Source organism: Chrysemys picta, chromosome 5 (genome assembly GCF_011386835.1).
Source record: "Chrysemys picta bellii isolate R12L10 chromosome 5, ASM1138683v2, whole genome shotgun sequence".
NCBI classification, from domain to species: Eukaryota; Metazoa; Chordata; order Testudines; family Emydidae; genus Chrysemys; species Chrysemys picta.
The window spans coordinates 62,463,763-62,487,939 of NC_088795.1; the positions used below are offsets into that span (position 1 = coordinate 62,463,763).

Genomic DNA, 24,177 nt, shown 5'->3' on the forward strand with positions numbered 1-24,177 from the left:
GCAGACAGGGAGCAGTTATGCTGTGAGAAGCTTGGGCCAGGTATAAAAAAATATCAGTACTATACCTAGAACTACTCATCGAAAACTCCAGATATGTAAGTAGATCAGGAAATGTCTAGGAAGAAATGATTAGGTTTATCCCTTTTATTTCTTTATGGCTTGTGGATTCCTCTGTGCTAATCCCAGGTGCTTTTGTTTTGCTTGTAACCTTTAAGCTGGACCTCAAGAGAGCTATTCTTGATGCTTAATCCTTGTATTTGTTTTTTTTTAATCTAGCAAACACCTAAGTCCCAGATGTATTTTCTTCTTTTTTATTAATAAAATTTACCTTTTTTAAGACCAAAATTGGATTTTTGTGTCCTAAGAGGTTGTGCACATGTTTAATTAGCTGGTGGTAACAGCTAATTTCCTTTGTTTTCTTCTCAGCTCTTCCCCCGAGGGTGTGTGTATGAAAGGGCTTGAGGGTACCCCACAGGAAGGAATTGCCGAGTGCGCCTTCCTGGATGGTGGCAGCATCTACAAATCCAAGGTCAGAGAAAAGCAGTAACCTTGGGAGTTTAATACAAGCCCAAAGTGGCAAGTATTAATTTTTAGAATCCTTGCGGGCCCCACCTTCTGCACTTGAAGTGCCAGCGTGGTCTTCCATGACAAGCCCTCTCTCCCACAGATATACAATATAGTTGGAGTAATTTTTATCTAAAATTTTAAAATCTAAATATATTGTAAGTGCCTTAACAATAGAGTACAATGAATATTTATTAACAACTAATTTCTGTTTCCACATGACTTAGCTTTGTCTTCCAGTGGGGTAATGTGCAATCAAATGTTTGAAAAATTTTACAATATTTTGTAGCCTTGATCTGGCAGTTTTTAGTCAGGCAAAATTCCCACTGACTTCATTTGGGAGTTTGGCCTGAGTGAAGACTGGATTGGGCCCGTTATCTAGCAACCAGGGTGTGGGATAATTCATGATACTTCATTTAAATAATTTTATAATTTGAGATCCCATTTTAAGCATTATGGGTAAAATTTTCAGAAGCACCTACACCCCATTTACAAACATAGTCTACGTACAAGGGGTGCAGAAGTCAAAAGCAATGGCTCATACATGTCTCATGCATCACCCCAAATTGAGGCCAGATCATGAAACACTTCCTCACGTTGGCCATCAGTTATTCCTATTTGAGTGAACATTGTCGTCAGTAATATCTGAGGGACTAGTTGTGTGAATAACTGCTGGCCAATGAGAATAAGGGTGTTGTGATCTGGGCGAGCATAATTACATAGTTTATTTAAACACAGGCTTTTTTGTGCACTTTCAATTGTTTTTGGGTTTTCAGGACCAGTCTTACTCTATGATTAGTCCCATTGAAGTCACAGATATTAAGATGTAAGAACAAAAGGATCAGAATCTGATGCTATAGCAGTAGTAGTATTTACTTGGTGCAGAAATACTGTTTATACTATGAATTCACAGATAAAATGAGCCGTATCAAGTAACTGCTGCAGCATGAGTGTAACCTGGATAATAGTGTAAGTCAGGCACTCACAAAGAAAGGTGTTCAGGACTGTTTTATAGACAGAGACTCAGCAGATATTGTATGTTCTGCAACAGGTCCAGTCTACTGATTCTCTCTGCTATCAGTGCTTGGGTTTTGAGGCAGCTCCCTAACAGACCATAATATTTCCTGTTATTTATAGGAAAATGTTGCCACATATATTTTTAGTTGTGCCTGAAAGCATATGCATTTCCTACTAAAAGTAGTACAGTGTAAGAGAAAATCTGCATGGATTGATGGGAAAATCATCAAACCAATGTAGAAGCAACCCTTAGCAGTATGCTCATTATATACCTATTATACACACACTGCTATTTCTTTTAATTCTAACACAATCAATAGTGAATAAGCTAATTTAAGTTACATGGCCTGTGTTTCATAACTGTTTCTCATATTTGATTAGCTTGAAAAAAGTAAATGATTAGACCATTAAATCCAGTCTAGTATTTCTCCTGCCCTCAATGTTGGTTGCATTTTGACTAAAGAACTTATCTGATGACATGCTACACATAAAGATTTATTGTTCCCCTTGAGTAGTACCCTCGTCATTACATTGGGGAGGGTGGGGGGGGGGTAGAGAAGGAGGTGGGATCAGTGAGCCCAGCTAGGAAGTCCAAAGTCGCCCTAAGGGTTAGTTTTGACTGGGATTTAAAGGTCTGTTAGTTGAAGGTGTTAGTACATTTTCCAGCATGTTGTACAACTCCAGGCTTTGACTTGACCAGCTAGCACATGTTAAACGCATACTTGGTGTTGTCTATACTAGACTGTCAGAATGGGTTATTTAGCACATTAGCTAACAATTTCTTATAATGCACCTTTTATTCCTAGCCAAGAAAAATCCTAAAACATTTGTTTCCTGAGTAAACAAAGTGCTATTGCCAGGAGAGGCAGTCCTTGCCTCCCTTCAGTCTCTCCCTCCTCCCCCCCTTTCCTCCCAACCACCAGAGACGGATCCTCGGAGGAGACAAGGGGGCACTTGGGCTACCTGAATCCCCCCCCCCACCTACTGATTTTTGGTCCCAGTTCCCAGCGCCTGGACAGAGAACAGGGTTAACTGTTCATACTCCAGATGCCAATGAATTCTGGGGCAACAGTCCCACAAAACCCTACATCCAGCACCTGGGCCCAACTTCTCAAAGGTAGGTAGGTGCTTAACTCCCAGTACCTTTGGGGATTTGGGGCCTGACTTGCTCCTTTTTTCCCTTCCAGGCTGCCAAGTACCACTAAAGCACCCACATGGAGCTGGGACCGGCTTTTGTTGGCGGGTGAGGAGAAGCCACATTTATTTTAGAGGTAAGATTGCTTGGAGGGGGGGCGTGCATAGGTGTTGGAACTAGGGGTGCAGCAGCACCCAGTGGCTTGAAGTGGTTTCCTTTATATCCAGGGTTTACAGTGTGGTTCAGTGGCTATCTGTACCCCCCACTACACAAATTGTTCCAGCCTCTGGGGGGAGTGACAAGCTCTGCCGGGGTCAGCCGCTGGAGCTGAGTTTTTGCAGCCTGGGGCATGACTGACCCTAGTTTCTAGGGTGTAGCAGACCCCGCTACACAGCATCGCAGGTGGCCCCAGTGGGGGGCTTGGTTCAGTCCCAAACCCAACGGACTCCAGCTGTTACGCAGCGCCCCGCCCCAGCTCCCTGAGCAGCGCCCGCCCCAGCCCCTGCAGTAGCCGGTACTCCGGCATCCCCGCAGCCCCCACAACCCGTGACCCGGAGCGAGCTGGGGCGGAGCCGCCCCCTCCCCACGCGCGGGTGGCCGCCGGAGCTGGGCTGGCTGCAGGCACGCTGCCCAGAGGCACCCGCGTCCCTGTGCCGGCAGCTCGGCGCTGCCCGCCCGCCCTGCCGGGCTCTGCCAGGTGAGCAGCTCTCCCGCCCCGCCCCGCCCCGCCGCCACCGCGCCCCGCTCCGGCTCGCCCCGAGTCCCCACCGCCAGCCGAGCGGACGGAGTCCGGAGATGCGGGCGCTGGGCGGCGGCGCCAAACTTTGAGCGATCCCGGTCGGAGCGCAGCGGGCTCGGCTCCCCGCCAGAGCGGCGCATCGCTCCCGGGGCACGGCTCGACGGAGGGAGGCGCCGCTCGCAGCTGGCTCGGTAAGTCTGGAGGGGGCCGGGGACAGAGCCGCGCCAGGGCTACAGTTGGTAGGAGATTCCTGCCCGGAGCCTTCCTGCCCGTCACCGCCTCCCCCCATTGAGCCTTTTGTTCCCCGCTCGCTCCGCATTTGGCTGTGGCAGGGCGGATTCTCCCCCTTCCTTCCCTCTTCGGGCACGGAGCTGCTCGGCCCCAGGAAAGCAGCCCCTGCAGCGACCAAGGCGACCTGTTATTGAGCTCAGGTTTCCCAAGCCAGCAGTAGAGGCTGGCAAAGGAGCAAGGAGGCTTTTTCTTTACACTGGCTACTCCTCAGCCCTTGTAATCCTCAGCACCCATCGCCAGTCGGGGTAACCAGCCCTTGCCCTCTGGATCGCTGCTCGCCTCAACAAAGCCTTTAACTTCAGATGCTGGGTGACTGAAAATGGGCAGGCGAAAGTGACAAACTCAGAGCCTGTCTTTTAATGTCACCTCACCAAATGTAGAAAGAGACACACTAGGGAAGCCTTGGCTGCTAATCTTTAATTTTCCATAGGTACAATCTTACATACACAGTGCATGGCTCTGACTTTAGTACAGATTTTTAGATCCTGTTAATCAGGAGGAGCAAGGTGGTCATGAATTAGTAAGGGGGCAGCATCCCTAGAAAAGTGCACAGAGGATTTTTAATTAAGATTAGGGAATGTGGTGCATGTATTAAACATTTTTTTACATCCAAGTTCACCTCAGCCGAATTCCAAGTGCTTTACAAATGCAGGAATATTAATAATAGATTAGATTGTTTATAAATGTAATGTATTATTCCCTTTTGATTCTCCTTTTCTCATGACTTCTCTGTAAATCCTCTACATTCCATCATTCATATAAAGTTACGTACAGAGCTCTAAAGGAACTGAGTGATTAGATATTTTAAAAATTATTTATCACAACACATAATGCTGTGTAATAGATACAGTTTGCCAATCAACACACTATCACAACTGAAGAGCTTATAGTGGGAAAGAATAGATGGGACACAGTAGATAGTATAGATCAGAGAGACGTGTAGTTTCTATAGTACTGTGGGAGAGCTTGATTCGTCACCAACTGTGCAAGTTAATATTGTAGAACTTGTCCAGTTTATCTCATTTGTTAACCGAACATTATTTCTTCTCTGCTGGAGTTTCAAACCTCCTCTTCCAACTGTGCTGTGTTAACAAGAAATACTACCTTCAAAAGGAGCAAACTCCACACAGTACAGGAACAAAGAAAAAAAGTGGCAGGATGAAAGCTAATTGCTTTTTTACTTAAAAGAAGATGAAAGGAGGCAGGAGAAGGGAAGGGAATAGAGAAAAAATAGTGAGAAATATTTTGAGCAAAGGAAGGATAAATGATTTGATAGTGTATGTTTTCCTCCAAGGTCTAGCCAATGTCTCACGATGCAAAGGGTTGGAACCCTGCGACCCCATCAAACGGTAATTCTCCTGCTGTTATTTGTAAACATGATCTACTCTATTCTCCAATGCATAATTCTGAGATCTTTGGGAGTCTAGCAGTATTGGACTCTTATCAAATCTCCACTATAATAACAGATACAGGTAGTTCTCAGTTATCAGGACACAGTGAGAAGGAAAAGGCAGTTCCGAGGTTTTGCGTAGCATTATCTTTGTAGATTATAAAAACATCACCTGTATTTTTTAACAATATTGACAAAAAATATGGTAATTAGGGACCTAGCCCTGCCACCCTTGTTCAGGAAGTAGGGTCTCTGAAGTCTTGGGACTGATCATGTAAATAAGAGTTGCAGGATGAAGCCCAATGAGCTGCTGTCTGAATAATGCCATGTAGATCAGGCCTAAACCTCCTTTTGTTGCACAGTATGTAGAGGATAACACAATTCTTACTGCCTTAGCCTGAAGGAAGTTACTTTTCAGCTCATGTAGTCAAACTGTTGCTTTTAATCCACAAGATCCTTCATTCAAATTTTGCTTGTGATATTGTATGGGATGCACCCATAGCACAGAAGGCCTAGTCGCCTGCTGGGGGAAAACACTAGTTGTAGAAGCCTGATATAGTGTCCAGACCCCAATAACCAGAAACAACTGCAAATGTAAAGACAATCCAACTAGTGTAGGAAATCCCATCAAAGCCATTCAGTTATATGTTAAAACACTTTCCCCCTGTAAATTAAAAAAAAAAAATGTCTACAGTAAACCTTATGTAAATAAAAGCAATATTAAATCTCAGACATTAATAGCAAGATTATGTCTTTAGGCAGAGACCTGACTGAGGGGTAGGGCATAATTTGCACCATCCCAGGAGTGAAGGAGTAACCCCAGGAGGCATTGTTTCTCAGAGACATCCCCTATGAAGCACAGTTCCTTCTCTGCTTTCCCCAATTCTGAAAAGGTAGGGGGTGGGAGTGGGAGGAAGAATTAATAATTTGCAGTTGGCCTCTACCAGCAGCAAATTCTGACACCCCCACACTTGTGCTGTCCAGTGCATTGCAGAGTAGAGCCAAGGCTCTGCTTATTCCTCATCCAACACTACCTACCTACTCCAGGAGGAGGAGTAAGCAGGTGCACAGTGCCCACTTGCTCTTTCATCGATCTGGTCAGCTCCCAGAATTAGCTTTACAGCCCTTACTTGTCCTTACTCACTTTGCACAGTATTATAGTGCAAGTTACAAATTAACCCTAAAATGCTTTAAATACAGAGCACCAACATTAAAATGCTTTAAATACAGAGCACTCAGTTATATCCATGCAAGCTTGTCGAAATCATAAGGTTGCATTGGTGTAGCTGAGTAGAATTTGGCTCAATATGTGCAAGAAATACAACAATATGATTTTGATATCAGTGCCAAAAGTCCCATTATCCTCAAAGGGAGGAGGATGTGACCTGCTGTTCTCTTTCACTGTAGTCAGAAACTTGGTTGGCAACTTCCGCTGAGAAAAATGGTGGTATTCTTCCACAATAAAAGAAACATTACATACTTTTTATTTCTTGGGTTAAATTAGAAGTTAATGGGTTACATAGACAATCCAGAACATTAGTAATGTTTTTCAGCTATTCTGCTTCTTATTGCGGTGTGCAGTTGAAGTGGTGTTTGTAGCTGCCTTGTGATACTGGCTTTCTTAAAGAAAAATGTCAGGAATTGGCCCTAAAGGTTTAGAGCAGCAAGTTTGTATTTACTAGCTAAGAATATATGAATAAAAACTTGAATATTGAAAATACTTTGAGGAAAGTTTGGAAGATCATTGTGTTTACTTAGGGCTGTATTGATCCACAGATATACAGATCCACTTGTAGAATTCCCATTGGTATCAATGGCAGTTTTGTGCAAAAATCAATAGTGGTTTGGGGTATTAGTTTGTGACAAAGGATGTGTTGCTCAGCAGGATCCAAATCCTTCCTTTGCCCAAGTAAATAGACTCCACTGTCTTCAAACTGCATTTGAGCTGCATCTCAAATTTTCAGCAGGAACATAAGAACGGCCATACTGGGTCAGACCAAAGGTCCATCAAGCCCAGTATCTGTCCTCTGAGAGTGGCCAATGGAAGGTGCCCCAAAGGGAATGAACAGACAGGTTATCGTCAAGTGATCCATCCCCTGTCACCCAATCCCAGCTTCTGGCAAACAGTTATGTCTGAATAAAGATTAAAGGATTGGGCTTCAAATGAATGAATGAGAAAGTGTGGACGTACCAAGTACTATCTTGGCACAGATCATTGGTCCATCTTCTGAAGTCCAATATCTCACCTCTGGTAGTGGCCAATGCCCCCAGCTTCAGAGGAAGGAAATACTGTAACTTTGGGGAAACTTCTTGCTGAACCCAGCTGGTGGCATTTATGCCCCACAGCCTAACCAAATATCTCTTGTGGTCTTAATTTAGTTATTATAACTTCAGATGATACTGTCACTCATCTGAAAGTCTAACCTTCTTTTGAAACCAGACTTTATTAACTAAAATAAATCCTACTGCTAATTCTACTTAGTTTGTTCTAATTTAACTTTAATTTTTTGTATGTTTCAGATGAAGTCTGCATACACAATCTTTGGTTTACTCCAATTTGCTGTGTGTTTTTGCTGTGTTTCAGAGACAGCTCCACTGTTTATTTTGGAGTAGTCCAGATAGCTGCAACCATGGGCCCTATAGGAGTACTGGGTGAAGAGAACCGCACAAATGAAGTGAAAATGGAGCTGTACACCAGGCTATACTTTCCAGGCCTCACCACACCACTCAGTGAGCTGGCATCTGACCCCAAACCAGAACTGAAAGACAGTACCAACCTGGTCGAGGTGCAGATAGTCCTCATCATTGCCTATTGCTTCATCATCCTGCTGGGTGTGATGGGCAATTCCCTGGTGATCCATGTGGTCATTAAGTTCAAGAGCATGCGCACTGTGACTAACTTTTTCATTGCCAATCTGGCTGTAGCTGATCTGCTGGTGAATACCCTGTGCCTGCCCTTCACCTTAGTTTACACACTGTTGGGAGAATGGAAGCTGGGCCCAGTGCTGTGCCACCTGGTGCCTTATGCCCAGGGCCTTGCAGTGCACGTGTCTACTGTCACCTTGACTGTGATTGCCTTGGACCGGCACCGCTGCATTGTCTATCACTTGGAGAGCAAAATCTCCAAGCGAATAAGCTTCCTGATCATTGGAGTGGCCTGGGCTGTCAGTGCGCTACTGGCTAGTCCCCTGGCCATCTTCCGTGAGTACTCTCTGATTGAGATCATTCCTGATTTCAAGATTGTGGTCTGCTCTGAGAAGTGGCCTGGTGAGGGGCAACTCAACTATGGCACCATCTACAGTGTGTCTATGCTCCTGATCCAATACGTTTTGCCTCTGGCAATCATCTCCTATGCCTATACCCGTATCTGGACCAAACTAAAGAACCATATCAGCCCTGGGGCTGGGAATGACAACTACCACCATCGGCGGCGGAAGACCACTAAGATGCTGGTGTGCGTGGTTGTGGTGTTTGCTGTAAGCTGGCTGCCCTTTCACACTTTCCAGCTCGTCAGTGACATTGACAGTAAGGTGTTAGATCTGAAGGAGTACAAGCTAATCTACACAGTGTTTCATGTCATTGCCATGTGCTCAACCTTTGTTAACCCCCTTCTCTATGGCTGGATGAACAACAACTACAGGACAGCCTTCCTCGCAGCCTTCCAATGCGAGCAGCGACTGGATTCCATTCACCCTGAGGTATCAGGAGCATTCAAAGCCAAGAAGAACTTGGAAGCAAAAAAGAATCATTGCACGGGAACCCCTACCAATGTCTAAGAATGTGAGGCATAGAAGAAAAAAGGAATACACTCTGGCCAGAGAGAGATCCGTTTTGACAGATGCACTTTTTATACATAGTTTTAATCAAATAAGATGGAAGAAAACCAGCAAGTTAAAGTGTCTGTTCTATGATTCCAGAGAGAGTTGGTTGCCGTCAACCATATACAATTACACAACTTCAAAGAAATATAAAAGATATTTCATTTATGGCTGTCTGTATTGTGGTTGGAAAGAAGTCTCTGTCCCAACCTTTTGCTAAGGCAGCAGTAATGACAAAGGCAAGGAAAGGGTTTGCCATTCTTGCCCTAAAGAGGATGAATAGATTAATTGTTCCTCAAGAGCCTCAAAACTGGAAGTTGGCAATGTGGACGTTGTATGCTGCAAATAGGGACTCCTTCAGAAGCTTAAAGCATGCTCTAAGAGTGAGGCTGGGGATCAGTGAAGCTCGTACTTTCCATCTCTTCCCCACTGCAACTACTCTGCAAAATGAGGGTTTCCTTAAGGAGAAGATACACCACCATTTTTGCCTCATTTAAGTAATATGAATATTGTTACCATAGAATAATTCCTAAAATCAAACTGCTACTACTAGAGCATTTAGGTCAGGAAAGTTAAAGTTTCTACCTAATTTGTAATCTGCTAAAACAAGTGGAGTAACAAATAATTCCTTATGACTCAGCCACAGTTATGCTGGGGAGAAAAATACAAATTTGGGGCCTGAGCCTGTATTCACAACATACCTAGAGCTTTCATTTAGCATTAGAGATTGCTAAATAGGCCAGCACACTTAAAAGGGAATTTGGAGCAGGTAGTGAATGCAGACTCAGGTCTTTTGTGAGCACTTCTTAAGTTGAGGGAACCGCTAGTGCTTGAACTTCTAGGCACAGCTCCAGTGTCTGAAGTACCATTAACTCTATGGGTTTTGAATTATTCCTGCTTTATTCCTACATAATAAAGTAGGACAAAATTTGATCCTTTAGAAAGGCTGCTAAATATTAATGTGCTTTTCAGTGTTTGTGGTTTTATGTCACACACATCCTGCCTTGGATCTTTTCCCATCATCAGCCACTATAAGATTAAAAATATCTGAATGAAGTGTAACCTAGTAACAGTATGCTCAGTTTATATATATTAACCAGTGAACTCTGCATGTTTTAGTAATAGTTAGTTACATTTCTTTGGCTCAGGTAGAAAACTTGACTCTGTTGACTGTATTGCAACGTGCAACTTTTCTGTGTCTTTGTCTAGCCTCATTGAGCTCATTAAAGTTAAAGAGTTCAAGCTAATTTCAACCACTTTTTTCCACGCTAATTTTGCTGCCTAGCTCCGGGGGGGGGGGGGGGGGGGGAAACCCCAACAAACTGTGATACTTTCCACTTCTCAGAGAGATTCTCCATAGCTAAATTTCACTCAAATTCCTTAATTTTTCTATTTTTCATGGTCTTCTAAATTGTTTGTGAACTTTTTTATTACATACGATCTATTTAGTATTTTAGTGTGAGATGTCATTACATCACAGATCTTTATCATGTGGGGAGATTCATCTTTATATATATATATGGCATCCTGGCCTTGTTTCTTACACTGCTGTGAAATCATTCAGATGTATATCTTCACAATCAGAGAAGGAGGGGGCAAGAGAGAGGGACTAAACTGGCGTTTAAGGAAAGGTATCCATCACTTTTACAAAGCTTCACCAAATCAATTTTTGTCTCAGTGATAACAGTGCCCAGAATGTTTGTAGTTAGCCCACGCTGTTTAAAAAAAAGTTACAGGCAAGGAATTACTGGGAGAGATTACTGAAGTTTCAAACCTATGATGTATAATTATTATTATAGACAGCAGTATAATTCATTTACAGTCAAGTGTGTGAGCTCTTTATGAAAAACACATTAAAATGTTTATCATGCCCCCAAAAAGCCTTCAACCCCACAACTCTTTAGATAAATGTTCTGACTCAAATCTCTTGAGCTTTATATATAGACAGTTTTAAAGTAACTATGACTGTGTTGTGCTAAAACTACAGTTGAAGGCCTGATTTTCAGTTACATTATGGCTGCTTTACATCACCTGGTGAAGGGGCCTCAAACTGGGTATAAATTACATTGACATCCATTTCAAAGCACTTTTACCTTACCACAGAGGTGTGAAGCAGCTGTAGTGTTAATAAGAATCTGCCCCACAATGCTCTGTTCCCATGGGAAGGCTATGCCACAGTTTCTATCAGCCCAATCTTGTTTTCCTGGTGCATCTAAAGCTCCCACTGATGAGTATATGAGGATTTCAGGATCAATCCCTTATCTATTGCAATTTATTCTGGCAGGTCTCTCTGTGTAGATCCAACTGCATCTGCCAGATATGATCGATTTTTACCCTGTACACTTAACTAAGTACATATTTTTGCTTATCATGTGCTTCATTCATGTCAAATTCAGAAGGGGCATCCTAATCTTTTATTTACTGATGTATTATCTATCTGTGGTACTTCTCTATGGCCCCTATTACTGTAAATCTGAGTATCTCAAATCTTTTACTGTATGTGTTATCACAATACTGCTGTAAAATAGTGAAGTGTGGTTATTCCCATTTTATAGGTGGGAAACTGAGGAAGAGAGCGGTTAAGACCCAGATCCTCAAAAGTACCTAGTTGACTAACTCCCATTGCATTCAGTGGGATTGGGACTAAGGCTATTTCTACACTACAGCCTTTGTCGGCATATCTTGTGTCATTTTGGGTGTGAATATTCCACCCCCCTAAGCGACATAAGTTACTCTGACAAAAGTGCTTGTGTGCACACCGCTATGTCAGTGGGAGAGCTTCTCCTGCCAACACAGCGTTTGCCATTCACGGATGTGATTTTGTTATGCTGATGGGAGAGCCCTCTCCCATCACTATAGTGTATTCACCAGATGTGCTGCAGCTGCATCAGTACAGCTGCGCCACTGCACATGTAGACTGCCCTGAGTGACTTGCTAGGGTCACACAAGAAGTCTCTAGTAGAGCAGGAACTTAAACCTGGGTTTCCTAAGTAGTAGGATAGTGCGTTAACCACTGGATAATCCGATACCAGCATTGTAAATGAGATTGGCATTAATGAGAATTAAACAGTTTTTACCTAGAACTGCAGTCTCCATATCGTTCAGCCAAAATATGAATGAACAGGAAATATGTGTGAATTTGAAAAAAATAGTTGACATTATATGCAATTAAAATAGGGGGTCCAGTTATGCACAAGAGGCTGATTGTACTTTGTGTCATTTTCTGTTGTGCTGTAGAGCTGCACAAAAATTACATAGCTGTATAGGGCTGGGGATAAGAATATAGGAACTGAGGGTATGTCTTCACTCAGTGTAAGCCCAGGCTCAGACTCTCACTCAAGTCTAACCCCGCTTCTGACTACACACAAAACATGCTGACCGAGGGTCCAAGCTTCCCTGCAGGGTTTGCTCTGCTAGGGTCTTCCGGGGGAGAGGGGGGAGAAGAGGAGGAGGGCTTTGTCCTTCCCATGCTGCACCTGCTCCCTGCACCACACACGCCTTTCAGCTCACAGGGAACGGAGGGGGCAGCTGTTCTGCGCTCTGCGTCCCTGCCTCGGCAGCTGGACACCGCCTCTTTGGTCCTAGTGTTTGCCTGTTTCCTGTACGACGGTGAGTGCTCATGGTAGGGGGGCAGAGCAAGGGGGATGGGATGGGGTTGGGAGATGAGTGGTGTGGAGAAAAGACAGTGGGATAGGGCAGGGGGAAGAGAAGTGGATATGGGAATGGGAAGCAGGAGCCCAGCCTGTGGCGTGCCCTCTCCAGCAGCCCCAGTAGGAAGGTGGCCGCAGCAGCACAGTGACATAGCAGGCTGTGCTGGAGTGGCTGCCAGCAGTAACGGTCTCCCCCATTAAGCTGGCTTGTCCCCCGCACCCTCAGCACCGGCAGCCCAGCTACCACTCCAGGTGAGGGGAGAGAGTCAGTGAGCCAAGGAAACTGGTCTCAGCATGCACGTGTCCCCCAACTATAGCAGTCAAACTACACCTATGGGATGTATCTGGAGACGGTCTATAGACTGAAACGTCCTTTTCACAATATACCCAGTATGTTGGTTCAGTTTTGAAATGTAACATTTTATGAGATTCCACAAGAATTAATTCTGTGCTACCCCACTGAGCTACTTTAGATAACTCTGTTTCTTGTCCTATTTTAGGCCCCTCCACCTCTGTTGGCAGCTGTACAGCCAGAACTCCAACTCTGGCCCAACATACCTTCGTGGACCATTCCAAGAGGAAGCATTTCCTTGATGAAGTTATGGTTGGGAGGGCTGTCAAGCAGGTCCAATATCAGAAGCAGAGGGATGTAAGATTGGTACAATGGCATGCTGAGAGACTGCAGAAAGGCTGAGGTGCTAGAGAATCTGGTTAGCTTGACTCCATGCTTAAATGTGGATGTCAGAGCCACAGGTTTGAGCCCTGCTTAGAAAAATCTTAACATTGGGTTAAGAATCAGCATAGACGCATAGGCCCAGGTTTTTCTAACCTGCGTGAGCTGACTCGAGTCCCACTAACCCTGGGCTTATATTGCAGTGTAGACATACCCTGATTCTCCATTGGCCTGCGCCTTGTATAGTCATGCCTTCTATGTAAAAGTCTAATAAAATGCAGATATTTCCAATAGATTAGTGATTTGCATTAAATTACACTTGGATTAGTAATTCAATGAAAACTGTATTATATCTGTCAAACATGAAAATGAATGCTGCACATACGGATTAGTGTAATCCATTCATTGCTTTATGGACTCAAAAAATTCCCTCAGAGACTTTTACTGTATAAATCCAGACGGTGACCCGCAGGGATGGATTTTGCATTTAGCTACCCGAGTATCAAGCATCACAAAACAAAATACAGACAGAGGCCTAATTCTTTTTTACATTACAGTGGTGTAGCTTAGAAGTAACTGTTGACCTCCATGAAATTACAGTGGTGTAAACCTAATGTAACTGAGAGGGGAAGCAGGCTTCTCTCTCTCTCTCTCTAAGGGCCAGATTTTTTTAATGGTGTTTAGTCACCTGAAGATGCAGATAGGCAGCTAGGGGGTTTTCAAAAGTGCTTGAAGACCAATCTGCATCTTTAGGCACTTAAATACCTTTAAAAATCAGGCCTTTACTGTCTATTGAAAGGCAAATAAAAAGGATCACATCCATTATAATATTTAGGTCTACCTATAATGAACATTTTAAAGAAGTTAATCAGTTTACAATCAAGCTTATTTTGATGCAATGAATATTTTTCACATAGGAGTATTTAGATACATTACTTGGTATGGGTATTGTGTAAGAAAGAAAAGTCTTTTAGGAAAAAGGGCTGTTGTGCCCTCCAGTATTATAATTAAGTATCCAAATCTTCTGCTTGTTTTTTTAATTTTAATTTTTGAAACAAAGTTGGTAGCAATGGACTTGATGCAGAATAGAAGGACTTTCGGCTGTTAGGTACTATATAGTATCACTTGGCTATTAGTGGACAGCTGCATCTGTTTCTTCATGCCAGAAGTCTGTTTTAACTTCATCTCTTTTGTTTGGTTCTACTTTGGGAAGAGACAAGGTTTTCTGTCCTTTTGAGGTAAAAGCACGCTTCAGTGTGGCAGCTTTGTAAATGTTGTATTTATCTCCAGATTTGAAAGTCACAGCGAATCCACAAAGTGGCAAGTATCAGAGGGGTAGCCGTGTTAGTCTGGATCTGTAAAAAGCAACAGAGTCCTGGGGCACCTTTAAGACTAACAGATGTATTGGAGCATAAGCTTTCGTGGGTGAATACCCACTTCGTCAGACACATGGGACACCCACGAAAGCTTATGCTCCAATACATCTGTTAGTCTTAAAGGTGCCACAGGACTCTGTTGCTTTCCACAAAGTGGGTTTCTGAGCTGCATTTCCTGTCAGTAGATTTAGCACATGACATTTTCAAAGCTCGGTACGCACATTAATGAATTGATACCTGGGCCAGGTAGCTCTATGATTGCCCATTTTAAAGATGGGCAAACTGAGGCAGAGAGCTACAGAAAGTCACATGGTGAGCCAGTAGACGAGATGGATTAGAATTTGAAACTCCCATTTCTGTGATCATTCTGCTGGACCATGCTACCTACCTACTTCAATAGTGTCTATGTTGGACTGCTCAAGGTTGGTATTAAAATTCAGGCATCCTAGGAGTCATCAAATATTGGTATTCTTGGCTCTTATTCTGACACTTGTAACTTCCAATTATTCCAATATTCTGACATTTGTAACTTCAGGACTAAAGAAGTAAGTCACTGTTCTTCTCAACAACCGCACCATGGGGTTGCAGCTGATTTGCACATCTCTCTGTTGTCCTTTCAGCCCTTCCACTCATTTGTCAAAACTGTTCATGTCAAACTTTTCAGTCTCATTTACACAGATGTTATGGCCACTCTGATCAGATTGGACACACTTCTGTCTAGAATTTCAGGGAGCTTTCCTGGTTACTCCTTGAGTGGGCCTGACTGGTATATAAGGGCAGTCAGCAGCGAACCAGCTGAATGGCGAACAGCAGAGGCTAACAGAGGGAGTTTGCCTGTGAGTTCACCTGGGGAGAGTGCACTGAGGCTTTCATCTGAGGGTTTCTCTGACTAGTTCCTGCAACAGCTGAGGAAGCTCTTAAGAGGAAGGTGATATGGAAGGTGAGCGATCAGCAGTTGTAACTTGCACAGGTTGTGCCATGTTCTTCTTTCTTCCACAGGACAGAAGCGACTTTGTCTGTACAAAGTGCAAGCTGGTCTCCATATTGGAAGAGAAGGTTCGAGGTATGGAGAAACTAGTATCAACTCTGCGTTGCATAAGGGAAAATGAAGATTTCCTGGACAGACGTCAGGAGATGCTTCTACGGCCACAATGTTCTGAAGATTCAGAGCAGGTGCAGCAGGGACAGAAGGATGGTGAAGAAGTTTGGCAGCACGTGACCTCCAGAAGGAGAAAGAGGAGCGTCCATGTACCAGCAATGGAGATACAGGTGAGCAATCGTTTCCATGTTCTCTCTACAGGTACTAATGCGGAGAGTGGACTAGATGACCCATCTGAGGGAAGGGAGCAGAAGGAGACTCCACCGATTGGAAGGCAAAAGATGCACTGTCCTAGGGATGGGGGTTCCACGACCACCACTCCCAAGAGGAAGAGGAGGGTGGTGGTGGTCAGGGACTCCCTCCTCAGGGGGACTGAGTCATCTATCTGCCGCCCCGACCTGGAAAACCGAGAGGTCTGCTGCTTACCAGGAGCTAGGATACACAATGTGACGGAGAGACTGCCGAGATTCATCAAGCCCTCGGATCGCTACCCCTTCCTGCTTCTCCACGTGGGCACCAATGATACTGCCAAGAATGACCTTGAGCGGATCACTGCAGACTACATGGCTCTGGGAAGAAGGATAAAGGAGTTTGAGATGCAAGTGGTGTTCTCGTCCATCCTCCCCGTGCAAGGAAAAGGCCTGGGTAGAGACCGTCGAATTGTGGAAGTCAACGAATGGCTACGCAGGTGGTGTCGGAGAGAAGGCTTTGGATTCTTCGACCATGGGATGGTGTTCCAAGAAGGAGGAGTGCTAGGCAGAGACGGGCTCCACCTAACGAAGAGAGGGAAGAGCATCTTCGCCAGCAGGCTGGCTAACCTAGTGAGGAGGGCTTGAAATTAGGTTCACCGGGGGAAGAAGACCAAAGCCCTGAGGTAAGTGGGGAAATGGGATCCTGGGAGGAAGCACAAGCAGGAGAGCACAAGAGGGGAGGACTCCTGTCTCATACTGAGAAAGAGGGACGATCGATGAGTTATCTTAAGTGCCTATACACAAATGCAAGAAGCCTGGGAAACAAGCAGGGAGAACTGGAAGTCCTGGCGCAGTCAGGGAACTATGATGCGATTGGAATAACAGAGACTTGGTGGGATAACTCACATGACTGGAGTACGATCATGGATGGATATAAACTGTTCAGGAAGGACAGGCAGGGCAGAAAAGGTGGGGGAGTTGCAATGTATGTAAGAAAGGAGTATGACTGCTCAGAGCTCCGGTATGAAACTGCAGAAAAACCTGAGAGTCTCTGGATAAAGTTGAGAAGTGTGAGCAACAAGGGTGATGTCATGGTCGGAGTCTGCTATAGACCACCAGACCAGGGGGATGAGGCGGACGAGGCTTTCTTCTGGCAACTAGCAGAAGTTGCTAGATCGCAGGCCCTGGTTCTCATGGCAGACTTTAATCACCCTGATATCTGCTGGGAGAGCAATACAGCGGTGCACAGACAATCCAGGAAGTTTTTGGAAAGTGTAGGGGACAATTTCCTGGTGCAAGTGTTGGAGGAACCAACTAGGGGCAGAGCTTTTCTTGACCTGCTACTCACAAACAAGGAAGAATTAGTAGGGGAAGCAAAAGTGGATGGGAACCTGGGAGGCAGTAACCATGAGATGGTAGAGTTCAGGATCCTGACACAAAGAAGAAAGGAGAGCAGCAGACCCTGGACTTCAGAAAAGCAGACTGACTCCCTCAGGGAACAGATGGGCAGGATCCCCTGGGAGAATAACATGAAGGGCAAAGGAGTCCAGGAGAGCTGGCTGTATTTTAAAGAATCCTTATTGCGGTTGCAGGAACAAACCATCCCAATGTGTAGAAAGAATAGTAAATATGGCAGGCGACCAGCTTGGCTAAACAGTGAAATCCTTGCTGATCTTAAACACAAAAAAGAAGCTTACAAGAAGTGGAAGATTGGACAAATGACCAGGGAGGAGTATAAAAATATTGCTCAGGCATGCAGGAGTGAAATCAGGAAGGCCAAATCACACTTGGAGTTGCAGCTAGCAAGAGATGTTAAGAGTAACAAGAAGGGTTTCTTCAGGTATGTTAGCAACAAGAAGAAAGTCAAGGAAAGTGTGGGCCCCTTACTGAATGAGGGAGGCAACCTAGTGACCGAGGATGTGGAAAAAGCTAATGTACTCAATGCTTTTTTTGCCTCTGTCTTCACGAACAAGGTCAGCTCCCAGACTGCTGCACTGGGCAGCACAATATGGGGAGAAGGTGACCAGCCCTCTGTGGAGAAAGAAGTGGTTCGGGACTATTAAGAAAAATTGGACGTGCACAAGTCCATGGGGCCGGATGCGCTGCATCCGAGGGTGCTAAAGGAGTTGGCGGATGAGATTGCAGAGCCATTGGCCATTATTTTTGAAAACTCATGGCGATCGGGGGAGGTCCCGGATGACTGGAAAAAGGCTAATGTAGTGCCCATCTTTAAAAAAGGGAAGAAGGAGGATCCGGGGAACTACAGGCCAGTCAGCCTCACCTCAGTCCCTGGAAAAATCATGGAGCAGGTCCTCAAGGAATCAATTATGAAACACTTAGAGGAGAGGAAAGTGATCAGGAACAGTCAGCATGAATTCACCAAGGGGAAGTCGTGCCTGACTAACCTAATTGCCTTCTATGATGAGATAACTAGGTCTGTGGATGAGGGGAAAGCAGTGGATGTGTTATTCCTTGACTTTAGCAAAGCTTTTGATACGGTTTCCCACCGTATTCTTGCCAGCAAGTTAAAGTAGTATGGGCTGGATGAGTGGACGGTAAGGTGGATAGAAAGCTAGCTAGATCATCGGGCTCAACGGGTAGTGATCAATGGCTCCATGTCTAGTTGGCAGCCGGTTTCAAGCGGAGTGCCCCAAGGGTCGGTCCTGGGTCCGGTTTTGTTTAATATCTTTATTAATGATCTGGAGGATGATGTGGACTGCACTCTCAGCAAGTTTGCAGATGACACTAAACTAGGAAGCGTGGTAGATACACTAGAGGGTAGGGATCGGATACAGAGGGACCTAGACAAATTAGAGGATTGGGCCAAAAGAAACCTGATGACGTTCAACAAGGACAAGTGCAGAGTCCTGCACTTAGGACGGAAGAATCCCATGCACTGCTACAGACTAGGGACCGAATGGCTAGGTAGCAGTTCTGCAGAAGAGGACCTAGGGGTCACAGTAGATGAGAAGCTGGATATGAGTCAACAGTGTGCTCTTGTTGCCAAGAAGGCTAACAGCATTTTGGGCTGTATAAGTAGGGGCATTGCCAGCAGATCGAGGAACGTGATCGTTCCCCTTTATTCGACATTGGTGAGGCCTCATCTGGAGTACTGTGTCCAGTTTTGGGCCCCACACTACAAGAAGGATGTGGAAAAATTGGAAAGAGTCCAGCGGAGGGCTACAAAAATGATTAGGGAGCACATGACTTATAAGGAGAAGCTGAGGGAACTGGGATTGTTTAATCTCCAGAAGAGAAGAATGAGAGGGGATTTGATAGCAGCCTTCAACTACCCGAAGGGGGGTTCCAAAGAGGATGGAGCTCGGCTGTTCTCAGTGGTGGCAGATGACAGAACAAGGAGCAATGGTCTCAAGTTGCAGTGGGGGAGGTCCAGGTTGGATATTAGGAAACACTATTTCACTAGGAGGGTGGTGAAGCACTGGAATGCGTTACCTAGGGAGGTGGTGGAGTCTCCTTCCTTGGAGGTTTTTAAAGGCCCGGCTTGACAAAGCCCTGGCTGGGATGATTTAGTTGGGAATTGGTCCTGCTTTGAGCAGGGGGTTGGACTAGATGACCTCCTGAGGTCCCTTCCAACCCTGATATTCTATGATTCTACTCAGGATTTCAGTCTCAGCTGGGGAAAGGGGTGGCTGAGTCACTCACACCAGACTCTGGAGATAAAGAAATCTCAACTCCCTTGCTTCTGCCCATTATTAGTGTTCTTTTGCAGAAACTAAAGGGTGTGCTCACAAGAGCTCCCACACATGACAATCAATCCCTGCTGCACCCCGTTAGGCTCCCCACCCCCGCGACATACATCTATAAGCTGGAAAGCTCAGTTTGTGGGCTTCTTTTAAAAATCCAAGTAATACCCTTTTGTTGGCCAGACAAATTCAGATTTTTTCCCACTGTTTGCAATCTCGTCTCTGCTGTCTCAAGCAGAGGAGCTAATTATTTCCCGCACTCAATGGGAGTTCATTTCAAACTGTGAAGGATCATGAACAAATAGGGGAGCATTTCTTGAATGCAAGAACCTGCCACTGCTTGTGCCATACCAAAAAAGCACTTTGTGCGTTCACACATTTTATCAAGATTTAGGATAAAACAACTACAGGCTGATTATTTCGAAATTGGTCCATATATAAAAATAAGTTTTAGCCTGGATGCCACATTTTGTGACAATTATATTATCAGCTAGGGGAGGCTCTGAAAATAAAGAAGATCTCATACCTAAGATTAGAGGGATGCTGTTTAATGAAAGTAGAAGATTTATTTTTCAATTACTCTGAAGCTTTTTTTAAAAAAAAATTAGAACATGAATAGGTTTTCTGCTTTCCATTTATTTAGGAGTCTTTTAGCTAAGGCACAGCACACAAGCACAACCTCACAGGATTGAGGTATTAAAATTAATGACTTCTTCCTATATGAATGCCTTACTAAATGTAATATTAGTCAGAACTTTGAGGGAAACAGATCTTTGGAGAAACTTCATTTTAAATTGTAGAATAATATTGTGGAAAATAATGGGGATCTTACAGTAAAGCAAAGTATCTAAATGCTAGGCAGAGATTTTGGTCAAGGCATTTCATATTGGTCATAGTTATGCTGTATTTCACACCAATCTGTTTAAACCCAATTATTCATCTGCTTGTCCATACTATAGGAATATTTATCACATGCTTTGACAGTAGCACATAACTGAAAAATTTAGGTTGGAGGCATTAACTAGGCCACTATTCTCTGGGATACTAGCCATCAATCTAGTACTTCCCTCCACTTGTGGGAAGCAGGAGTAATAATAATTCTTTGCACTTATATAATGCTTTTCATCCAAAGCTCTCAAGACTCTTTACAAAGATGGATAAGCATTATCAGCCCCATTTTACAGATGGGAAAACTGAAGCACAGCCAATAAAGTGACCAGTGAACCAGTGGCTGAGTTGAATCTTGACTAGGAGTAGAGAGAGTATTTTACCTTTCTATTTGGCACTGGTGCAACCGCTGCTGAAATACTGTGTGCAGTTCTGGTGTCTACAATTCAGGAAAGATGCTGATAAAGTAGAGAGGGATCAGAGAAGAACCACAAGAATGAAGACAAGATTAGAAAACATGACTTATAGTGATTGAGCTCCTTGAGTCTATCTAAAGCAACAGAGGGTCCCGTGGCACCTTTAAGACTAACAGAAGTATTGGGAGCATAAGCTTTCGTGGGTAAGAACCTCACTTCTTCAGATGCAAGATGAAGAAGTGAGGTTCTTACCCACGAAAGCTTATGCTCCCAATACTTCTGTTAGTCTTAAAGGTGCCACAGGACCCTCTGTTGCTTTTTACAGATTCAGACTAACACGGCTACCCCTCTGATACTTGAGTCTGTCTATTTAGCTTAACAAATGGAAGGTAAAGGGATGGTTTGATAAGTCTTTGAGTACCTACATGGGAAACAAATATTTGATAAAGTGCTCTTCAGTCGAGCAGAGAAAGGTATAACATGATCCAATAGCTGGACAAATTCAGGCTGGGAATAAGGTGTAAATTTTTAACGAGGGTAATTAACCATTGGATTAATTCAGCAAGGGTTGTGTTGGATTCTCCATAACTGGCAATTTTAAAGTTAAGAGTGGATATTTTTCTAACATATGCTATGGGAATTACTCCAAGGAAATTCAATAACCTGTGTTATACAGGAGGTCAGACTAGATGATCACAGTGGACCATTCTGGTCTTGGAATCTATGAACCCATATCTTGTGACTTGCAGCCCACCCTATCCCCCTGGCTCTAACTTCAATACCACAGGAATAGGGAGCAGAAACATGAAAACCCAATACACTAGGATTCTGCTGCCTACACCACCAGCCTGATTATTTTTTTTATTATTTATTTGTATTATGGTAGCATTGTGCTAGGAACTATAAACAGGTAACAAAGAATCTCTGCCCCAAGATCTTACAAGTTAAGTATAAGTTGAAGGACAGACAGGGGGACACCAGGAAGTAATGAGCTCATACTGGTTAGAATGATAAGCCATAGTCACAGCACACCAGCTATCTAACTAATTAAAGACTGTTTCCTTAGCTGATTGGAAATGCTTTGGACAGCACAGCAGAACAGTTTTGGTCTATATTATTGAGATCTTGAGAGTCTCATCCTAAGCCATATAAATAATTGCAGCAACAACTACCAGTACTACAGATGAGGAAAGAGGTCAGAAAATAACAGGGGAGGGCTTGTTGTCTACAGTTTGATTGTTTTGTAGATGCAATTTCATAGTTTACATAGTTATCTGTAATCAAAGAGTGAATAAAAAAAGAGGACAGGAACTCAATAAGTTTAACAACCTAATTCATCTGCTTTCTTAGTTCTAACAATGTAGAAGGAAAACTACTATCCAAGCTTTGCTTATAAATGACCACAAGTATATAATATGAAAGGAAAAGGTGAAACAAACAAATCTTCAACACATTTAAAAGGCAAACTACATAGTACATGGGGCAGGGGTCGCTAGCTGGAGGATTCTCTGCTACTTGAGGTCTCCAAACCACAGGATTTGGGGACTTCAACAGCAGAGTCAAGGGAAAGGGGTTGGGACGGCTTTGTGGCCTGCATCATGCGGGAGGTCGAACTAGATGATCATAATGGTCCCTTCTGACCTTAAAGTCTATGAGTACAGAGAATTTCTGTAGGTTTATAGTTCTCATTCATAACTGTTCCCCTTCTAACTCTGACTGAGAATCTCCTAGAGGTGAATAAACTCCATTGCCCTCCCCATGTTAAAATAGGTCTACTTTCTTTCAAATTACCGGTAGCGAGAAACATTATCTGGCTGGTATATTCTGCCATAAACTGCTGTCTAGAGTACTTTATAATTCTTTTCTTCTGGCTTGGGTCGTAGGACTAAAATCAGGGAAGGTAACTGCCTCTGACCCATTTAATATATAATACCACTTTTGTTCCTGCTACACCTGTTCACAGTCTGTGGGATGAGTAAATGTGACAGTTTAAGCTACTTCCAGGCCCCTCTTTCAATGTATTCTGGTCTGCTAGGGCACAATACTCATAATCTATAAAAAGTATATAATCCTTCATGTTTATTGCTTAGCTTATTACTCCTGTGAAATAGAAATGGCAGCTCAGTGATTTTCTATGAGATTTTATATATGGTGATGTAGTGTCTTACCAAAGTGTTAGGTAGAACATCAGAGCCTTTTGTTAATATGGCTGCAGACTACTTATTTTGATTTAAATATTGCAGGCTGCAGGCCCCCAACAATTATTTAAAACAACAATCTATGCAAAAGAATAAAAAGAGTAGGCAACATGACAAAAAACACATACAAGAGCACATATGCTAGCATTCCAGGGGGAGGACTCAGGCCTGCCTCTAGCTACATCCCTTCCTACTCCTCATTGAAAGGTGTTGAAGTTTGACTAAAGAAAGCTATTTATTTATTAATGCCTACTTTGTAGATTTCTGTTCTTGCCCCTTGGTGTTCAAAGTTGTTTCTCACACTGTAGAATCTCCTGCTCAGTGCACTCATTGTCAGCAAGCCAGATACAGTAGCATTTTGTGATGGTGATGATGCTGATTGTACTATAGTGGACTTGAAAAACAGATTCCCACTCCCCCCAAATTCCTCATGAAACAGTTTTGCTCCTAAGATCTATAAATTGTGGTATTTACTGTATCATTGTTAGAGTACTACATCTTTCCAAATCTACTGACATTTAAACAGCAGGAAAAAAACAACCACTGCAAACAGAGCTACAACTCTATCACAGCAGGACTTCCCTTTTAATGTAATTCCCAAACAGACCTATAAAGACTGTTAAAATGAGGGGAAGAGGCCAGAGCATAGTCACCTGATCCATTGGGTCCAGGCAGTCAAAGGTGGCTGGATGTGATGCTGGCCACACTGCCTTTGGCTATGAAACTGATGTGCCTTAACTGTACCAGCCTGAAGAGCCACTGGCTTGAGGGAATGTTGACTTGCGATAGTCATCGTTCAAATAATCTCTGCATTTCATTGTGTATGAATATTTGCATCCAGAAGTATTTACCACACCTAAATACTCTGGCGATTGGTGCCATATGCAAACCGCAGATGCATAAGAACCAGCTTCTATGAACAGTCCGGAGAAGATCTTCAAAAGTACCTGAGGGATTTAGGAGTCCAAGTCCAGCACTGGCTTTCAGTGGTTCATGTGCATTTATCTCACTCAGCAGAGAACATTTTA

The 24,177-nt window shown here is 43.8% G+C and overlaps 1 protein-coding gene across 7 annotated transcripts; it reads left to right on the forward strand.

Moving 5' to 3' along the window:
- Window positions 1-443: 443 nt before the first annotated feature.
- Window positions 444-10,207, forward strand: NPY2R (neuropeptide Y receptor Y2). 7 transcript variants are annotated; one of them, XM_065596472.1, is made up of 4 exons: window positions 444-529; window positions 2,769-2,852; window positions 5,041-5,095; window positions 7,721-10,207. In XM_065596472.1, the coding sequence occupies exon 4, from the start codon at window positions 7,767-7,769 to the stop codon at window positions 8,910-8,912; it is 1,146 nt and encodes a 381-aa protein (XP_065452544.1). In that variant the 5' UTR covers window positions 444-529; window positions 2,769-2,852; window positions 5,041-5,095; window positions 7,721-7,766; the 3' UTR covers window positions 8,913-10,207. The 7 variants fall into 7 exon arrangements, with proteins under 7 accessions (XP_065452544.1, XP_005299394.1, XP_005299392.1 ...); XM_005299335.4 differs by lacking the exon at window positions 444-529 and adding an exon at window positions 2,497-2,698; XM_005299337.4 differs by lacking the exon at window positions 5,041-5,095.
- Window positions 10,208-24,177: the final 13,970 nt, after the last annotated feature.